The sequence below is a fragment of the Microtus ochrogaster genome, chromosome 8 (genome assembly GCF_000317375.1).
Source record: "Microtus ochrogaster isolate Prairie Vole_2 chromosome 8, MicOch1.0, whole genome shotgun sequence".
In the NCBI taxonomy this organism is placed as follows: domain Eukaryota; kingdom Metazoa; phylum Chordata; class Mammalia; order Rodentia; family Cricetidae; genus Microtus; species Microtus ochrogaster.
The window spans coordinates 41,249,218-41,257,553 of record NC_022015.1 but is presented as its reverse complement, the minus strand read 5'-3'; the positions used below and the strand labels follow the sequence as shown (position 1 = coordinate 41,257,553).

Sequence of the window (8,336 nt, the reverse complement as noted above, 5' to 3'; positions counted from 1 at the left end):
TGTGTGTGTGTGTTGTTTTGTTTTTGCTTTCATTTTTTTGAGACAGGGTTTCTTTTCTCTGTGTAGCTCTGGCTGTTCTGGAATTTGCTTAGTAGACCAGGCTGGTCTTGAACTCAGAGATCAGGCCTCTGCCTACCAAGTGCTTCTGAGTGCAGGGATTAAAGGCATGAGCCACCACACAAGGTTCTGACTTTCATTGTTAGAAAGGGGTGAACAAAAGCAAAAACAAAAAATCAAATCACTCAATAAATAAAAATTAAGTGATGGTGGTGCACACCTTTAATTCCAGCATTTGTGAGACAGAGGCAGGCAGATCTCTGTGAGTTCGAGGCCAGCCTGGTCTACAGAGTGAGTTCCAGGACAGGTGCCAAAGCTACACAGAAAAACCCTGTCTCGGAAAAAAAATTAAATAAATACAAGGGGTGAACAATTTTGGGCCCTCCTATCTCTTTCCAGCTGACTAAGCATCCAATTAGTTAAGTGAAAATGATAAACTTTTCTCTAGTATAAAGGGAGGAGCTTTCTCTGGGCCCCAGCTTCCCCATCTGCTAAGTGGGGACAAGCTCAGCCTCCTGCCTAGAGTCCAGGCATCATCAAATGTAAATGAAACTCAGGATGTAGACCAGGGAGATAGCTGGAGGAGGCTCGGCCAATAAAGGTGCTTGCTGCCAAGGCCACCCATAACCTGAGCTTTATCCCAGACCCAAATGATGGAAAAAGAGAACCAACTCATCTAAGTTGGCCTCTGACCTACACACACACACACACACCATGACATGCTTCACTACACACATAAATAGATTAAATACATAAAGTTGTAAAAAGAAAAAGAGAGAAAGAGAGAGAGAAAAAGCCAGGCACGGTGGAGCATGCCTTTAATTCCAGTGCTTGGGAAGTAGCACTGGGAAGATCTCTGTGAGTTCAAAACTAGTCTTGTCTGCACCATGAGTTCCAGGCCAGCCAGAGCTATATAGAAAACCCTGTCTCAGAAAAAGTGAGTGGGGGAGGTTGGAGAAATGACTCAGTAGTTATAAGCATTTGTTGCTCTTGTAGAGGACAGGGTTCGGTTCCCAGCACCCACATGGCAGCTCACAACTATCTATAACTCTAGTTCCAGGAGATTCAACATCCTCTCCTGGCTTCCTGGGATCACCAAACACAGAAATGGTGGACACACATACATGCCGGCAAAACACCTATACACACAAAATAAAAATTAAGTTTCTTAATGTAAAAAAAATGCTATTTTGAGGCCCTATATATGCATGCACAATGTTAGCTTCACAAGGCAGCATTCGCCGGCCTGATCGTGCTCGACTAACAGAGATAATTGGGAGAGCCTTTCCTGTCTTTCCACTCTCCTCACGAAGAGAAACACTCGGATCCTGTGAGTTCTAATGAGTGGCTCAGAAAAATAAACACAAAACTACATGAAACCCATCTGAAGGGTGCCCTGCAAATCAGGACTTGCTGAGCCCCGTTCTTTGACTTCGGTCTGGGCCTAAAGGTCCAGTCCCTAGCACAGGTCTGCAGGGGTTTCCAAGGCCTTGCAGGGCAACAGATTCATCCCCCTGGTGTGCTGATGATTCAGGAAGTGTGGACCTTAAGGGCTCAGAATGTAGCAGGTTCTTTCTTATTAGCCCTGAAATTGGGCAGGGTTGCTGGCTTCTTGACCATCTGAAGTAAGCCATTCTTCTTTCCTCCTCCACATCCCTGAAGCATCCTGAGGTTTCATGAAGTTATTTTGAGACTGGTTCCTAACAAGGGGTTGTAATAGGATCTCCAGTGGGACCAGAGATGCCTGTCCCTCCGGGTCTGCTACAGGAAGGGAACCACTTTTCACATAACATCCCTGCCCTGGTGACAGAGGGAATTGGCCAGCACTTTATTAAGCTTAATGAAATTATAATTCCTTTCCAGAGCACAGAACTTGTGCTGCCTTGATTGATCTTCTCACAGACTTGTGGTACAAGCTGGGCAGATACACCATTAGTCTGCTAGGAGCTTAGGGAATTGCCTGGGCCCATGTGGTCAGAATTTCACCATGGAGACTAGAAAGAAGGTTTGTTGGGCCCTAATCCTAGGGTGATATCCCTCTTGGTACTTGGGTAGATCACCTGAGTTGATCTTGGCTCCCTGTCCCCAGAGTCACAGGTTGGCCATCCACAGAAGCTCTACAGAGAAAGTTCTTATTTTTTATTACACTTTTTAAAAGTTAGATTTATATGTCATGATGTAAATATATATGTACATGCACATACACATGAATTATGGGTCAGGGACGAACTTGGAGGAGTCAGTTTTCTCTCCACCATGTGGGTTCTGGGAATCGAACTCAGGTTATCAGACTTGATGGCAAACATCTTCGCCAGGTGAGTCCTCTCATCATCTAGTAAAGAGAGCTCTTAATGTCCAGCTTCTGGCAGGTTCTCAAGGACAGCAGAGCAGATAACAGCTAACTCACAAAAGCAGCAGCTGGAGAAACAGGGCCGGTGAAGAGCTAGGGCAGACCTCAGAACAAGCTCCATTGGAACCCTGGGAAGCTAGGAAGACCACACAAGGTCCCAGACTGGCCTTGGCTGGGAAGGCACTGGCCATAGACACTAGTCTATGTGGGTGAAAGAAAACACACACATCGCACACGTATAGAAGTGTCAGCAAAGGTTCATTGTGGCTTCAGAGGTGAAGCCTTCTGAGGGGCATAAAGGACCTTTCAGGCTAGGCACTCCAGCGTTGATACCTCCCTGCTCCCTAGCCTTCCAGCCAGGCAGACCTGGTAGGCTAGGCACATCAGGCAGCTGCCCCAAGCCCCTCCCACCCCCTGAGAACAGACACACCCATCTGCAGGGTCCCCAGCCTGGTGTTCAATCACTCTGCATTATTAATAGGCAATGACTAACCGGCTGCTGGCTGCTGTGGAGCCGGAATTGGGCAGGCATGAGGGAATCCCAGGGGATCTCACACTGCAGGGCCTGAGGGCACACTCTCTGAGGCAGGCAGGAGGAGGATGGGGCCCTCCCAACCCTTTCTCTGCCTCACTGCCTGTCTGTGCACTGCACCTGCACTGAAGAACCAGCCCCACCAGCCCGCCTCCAGACAGAATCCTCACCAGAGCCCATCCAAGCCTGCAGCCCCCGTTCCCACCAGCACTTACACAGGCAAAGAACCAGCAGTCTCCCAAACACACAGCACGGCTTCCCACTAACACCCCTAAATATCACACCAACATTTACACACAGTCACACCCACACACCAACACACACCAGCTGCCTTCACACTGACACCCACAACAGCATTCACCAGGATGGAGACCAACCCAAACACAGGAGCTTGGCAAGGACAAGGACAGCTGCCCCCATCCTGTCTCTTCTGAGGCTCCTCCTTCTCATGCCCTCAACAGGGAAGGAAACCAAGCCCTGTCAGAGGCCATGCAGGAGAGACAAGGGACACAGGGGATGGGACTGGAGGGAAGGAAGACAGTGTGGAACACAGTGTTAGTCAGAGCAGCAGAGCAGTGGGGGGATCTGGACGCTATCCCTGGTGGGGGAGAAGACCACTCATGCCATGCAAAATGTGAGGGAAACAGAGCTGGGAATCCTCAAGGCTGGGAAGTAGGAGGCAACAGTCAGCATGAGGCAGCCCCTAAATTGCTATGAACTGGTTACTTGAAGGAGGTCTCAAGGCCACCCCCTCAGGGGGACATGCCCAGCTGGCTGCCACTGGAGACGGCATCCCCAGCCCTCTTCCCAGCTTGAGGGGCCCCTGTCTGGAGCTGACGGTGAGCATAGCGTAGCGTGTCATGGGATGGTGTTTTCCATGGATTTTCAGGAGACCAAGAAAAAAACCAAATCAAAGAGAAAAAAAAACTAAATATAAACAAAAACCAAGGAGCAAGGGAAAGAACAGAAGAAAGTAATCAAAACGAGCTCAGCATCGGGCTGGTCTAACCAGAGCTGATGAACACGGGGTCTGCCCCAGATTTCTCAGGCCAAGAACCTGTCAGGAGGCAGGAGTACAGGGCAGGGCCCCGCCAAATGCCTGAATTTCCATTTGTCTTTTGGGCTTGACTTTGGATCAAAAGAAAAGAAGAAGGGAAGAGGGGAAACTAAAGGATAAGGAGTAAAACTTAAAGGTTGTCTGGGACACACAAAAAGAAAAACAAAGAAAGAGAAAGAAAAGCAATCGGAAGAGCAAAAACCAAATGAGGGGAGAGAAACAAAAGTGGGAGAATCGAACAGTTAAAAAACCCACGGCAAACCAAACGGTAAGACAATTAGAGTGATATCTACCAGATAATGCAGTTTGTTTACCATAGCGTGTCCAATCCCTGCGTGCTTCACCGGAGAGGGGGAAAGGGGTGTCAAAAAAAAAAGAAAAAAGGAAAGGAAAAGAAACAAGGACGACAAAAGAACAGAACGAAAAAGAAAAGAAAAAAAATAAAATGACCAACTGTGAAACTCCAGGAAGGAGGAGATACAGCCATATGTATTTGCTTGGTTGTTCGAACCCTCCCACCACAGGTTCAGTAGAAGTGTTTAAAGAAAACTTATAATGGGAGGAAGAAAGCACACACACAAAACCAAACCCCTTCTTCTCCCAATGCCTCCCCAGCCCCGCCTCTGGATTCCTCTTCCCCTCATGCCCTCCCGAAGGACGTCTGCAGAGAAGGGGAACAGTTAGAGACCTTGGTTAGTAAAGAAGAGCACAACAATGAAGGAGGAAACTGGACCAGGAAAGCAGAGACTTAAAGATGGCCAACATTCCGCGGATGAGACAGAAAGTTAGTTCGGTTTTTCATTCATACCTGGCCCCACCTGTCCCTGCCCATCCCTCGGTCCCTTGGGTTATAAGCGTGTTAGTAACACACACAGAGTTGGCAACGGGGGGAGGGGGGTTTCCAACAGAAGAGGGGGAGGGAGGGTTAAGAAGCAGACCCGGTATGCAGGATTAGTAGTCCTGAGATGTTAGGGAGTTAAGGGAGGGAGAAGGGGGCACGGGGTGAAAAGGGGTGGGCACTGACTCAGAAGTGGACGGATGGCTTTGTTGGCTGACTGGTCACCCAGATGGCTTTCCAGAGAACTGGCTGAGGAGTGGGATGGTGCTGGCCAACTGGCTGACCAGTGGCCATGTCGTGTTAATGAGTTAACTGGTTGGTGACAGGCCAGCTGGCTGGCAGGCTAGGAGAAGGGTGGGCAACACCCCTAGAGAATCACAGGGCTGGCAAGGACAAGAGGCGATTTCTTTCGGAGGCCAAAGACAGCCTGGGAGGGGACGTGGGTATCTGCTTTTCTGGGGATGGAGGATGGGCAAATAGATTCAGGGATCCTTGGGAGAGAGGGGTTCCCCCTCCATTGTTTCCTGGAGAACCGAAGAGAGTGAGCCACCATCACAGCGGGCTTGGGGAGGGGATGCTAGTCCTCCTCAGGCTGTAGAGGGCTCATGTCCACACCATCCCAGACCTTCTTCCCTCTCTTCCCTCCTCCCATTGCACCCCTGCCCATTTTGACTTGCCCAGGGGCCCTGCTAATCCCTTCCCAAAGCCCCCCAGGCTCTTCAGCCACCATCCCTGTTCTCTTGTTCTCCTATGAACAGCTAAGCGTCCCTTCAACACCCTGGAACAGATAACAGTCTCCCAGGAACCGGGCTCTTTCCATGGTCACCCGTAGCCCCTGAACCTCTGCTTCTCACAACCAGTCAGAAATTCACTCCCCTCAGCCTAAAGAAAAAGGCACACAGAGGCCCCAGGACCTCAGCATCGCCTGCTCTGAACCTAACGCCACATTCTTTGACCTTCTCTCTAAATAGCGTACCTCTCTCTATGTACTCCTAACTCCATCTCTTCCTCCTATCGCAGAATCACCTGGTCTCTGGAGAAAACCGAGCCCGCTGTGCTGAGGACCAGCGATGGAGTGACACAGTTGCCTGATACCCACCAAACACTACGCTGCGGACCTGAGACTGTGATGGGAGGGGCGGTATTCTGGGGACAGCGGTATTCTGGGGACAGCGATATTCTGGGGACAGCGATATTCTGTTGGCTAGAGAGCTCTTGTACCCAGTGCGCACAAGAGGAATTGATTAAGGCAACTAATAAGGGACTCATATAATCAAAAGTAACAGAAGTCAATATTAAGATGCTGGAAGTGCTGAGTAGCCAATATTAATTACTAGCTGGAACCAGTTTACAGAGCAAGAGGGGAGGGAGTCTAGCCCCCAGCACAACGTTAGGAGCGAGGTGTTAGCCTGTGACAAGAGGGTCTGTACTGCCAGCTGGCAGGACTGTCATGAAATGAAGAGGACCAGCTAGTTAGAGCAATGCACAGTCAACCTCAGAGCAGCCAGGCTGATGGCACCCCAAAAGAATTGTCCGATATGGTTGCAGCAGTTGAACACAGCTGGGGAGAGAACACTTCAAGGAAAAATCCAAGGACGGTTCTGGCTTGTTATAGAAAATAAAGCAGTGTGTGTGTTGGGGTGGGGGTGTTGGGGTCAGCCTTCCCAAAGGAAGCTCTAGTGTCAATGGGCCAAACAGACAGGTAAAGCCAGGATAATGGGGAAAAGATATGAGTTCAAACCCCAGGCCTTCTACTAATCTGTCAAGAGATCCAGACTTCCCCAAGAAACAGCAGGGTTGGGACAGGTGAGACCAGAGCCTGTAGCCCTAGGAGTGGAGGATGCAGAGCGTCATGGTGATCAGGAGGTTCCTACAGTTGAATACCAGCACAGAGCTTCTGTCAGAGGCTCTTCCTACAGTACAGTGGCCCATGGAGAAAGACCCAGATCTAGACAGCTCATACTTCTAGCCAGCAAATAAACCCTAATACTTTGTCTGCTTCTAGAGCCCAGAAGCACAAGCATGGCAATGGGCAAGAATGAGAAGAGCATCCCAGCCAGAGGGGAGCCAGTCATCAAAGCAAGAGAACTTACCATAGGTAAACGGCTTTGGAGAAAACTATACCCCACTGGTGCAGCCCCAGCCCGCTAAAGACCCCAAGAGGAGGACTGCAGACACGAACTTCAGAAGTCCGGGCTGAGGACACCTTGTGAGCATGCACACGCATGCAGCTCAGGACAAAGGAATGGTCGTGAGATTTGGGACTGTCCAAGAATGTCAGAAGTCCAGGAGACTTCAGCCTCCTGTGCAAGTTTCACGGATAACAAGCCACCAGTCACCTGCAAGAGGCAAAGAAATGAAGTGGCTTCAAGTCAGATTTCAAGTTCCATGGCCTCCTAACTCCTAACCCAGGCAGGCTCAAACAAGCCTATTTTCTGAGGGGTGGGGGGAGGGTTTTAGTTTTCTCATCAGTGAAACGAGAGTCATAGCTCCGATCCACAGAACTGTCATAAGAACTCTGTAAGGCCATGTGTGTTTGCATGCCTTTAATCCCACCCAGCACCTGGGAGGTGGATCTCTGAGAGTGTGAGGCCAGTCTGAACTACATAGCAAGTTCAATGCCAACCAAAGCTATATGATGAGACACTGTCAAACAGATGCGTGCGCACACTCCAGATGAGAAGCAAAAGACAAATGAGGTCCTTGAACATGGAAAACTATTCCAGTGCAGTCTGAAAGACACAGACAGCATGGCCCTGAACAGGGCAGGGCAAGCTGCGCTACTCCTGTGAAGCCAATCAGAGCCTCTTTAAAGAAGATAAAGGGTACCTCAGCATTTTGTTTGCTGGTTTGAAACAGGGCCGCCATACATAGCCCAGGTGTGTCTTCTGCCTCAGCCTCCAGATTTTGGGAATCACAGATGTGCCCCACCATATGCAGTGACAGTGCTCATATGAAGAATCTGGATATGCTCATTCTGGACATGGGTCCTTATTTCCAAAATCTGATCAATTGGTTTTAAGAAGGAGACTAAAAGGCTGGGTATTTAACTCAGTAATGGAGCGCCCGACCAGCATGCACAAGGCCCCAGGCTCTAGCCTCACAGTGAAAAAAAAAAGAAAAGAAAAGAAAAAGCTTCTTGAAGAAAACGAGATGAACCAGGGAAAGAACTTAGAAAAACAACTAAATAGGACCAACAGCTGCTGGTTTTAAACCCTCAATTTGCTTAAAGCCTGGAATTAGAGGAAAAGAACAGACACAGTGTTAACGCACATGCAGGATGCGATGAGGGGCCCAGAATACAAGTTCTCAGGAACCCAACGCAGCAAAGACGAGAGCTGGCTATGGCCTGGGCTGAGGGAAGCTTTATGAAGCCATTTCAGTTGAAAAACTGGGAGGAAAAAACAGCTCAGTTAATGGTCATGGCAGCAGTGAGCCCTTCAGTGCCCACATCGTGCCAAGCAGTGTGCTGAGAGTGGAAAGACATCTTCTCCATCCAGTC

General features: G+C 49.4%; 1 protein-coding gene across 21 annotated transcripts in view; it reads right to left on the bottom strand.

Annotated features, from left to right (window-relative positions):
- Positions 1 to 8,336, bottom strand: part of Nrxn2 (neurexin 2) — a 114,839-nt gene that overhangs the window by 63,767 nt on the left and 42,736 nt on the right. For 12 of the 21 annotated variants that reach the window (XM_013347865.2, XM_013347866.2, XM_013347867.2 and 9 more), the window contains one exon: positions 4,290 to 4,334. The exons of 4 other annotated variants lie outside the window; for them this stretch is intronic. In XM_013347865.2, coding sequence (XP_013203319.1) covers positions 4,290 to 4,334 — 45 coding nt within the window. The remainder of the gene's footprint in view (positions 1 to 4,289; positions 4,335 to 8,336) is intronic. 5 more of the 21 variants (XM_005351820.2, XM_026781012.1, XM_013347856.2 and 2 more) reach the window with 1 other exon arrangement.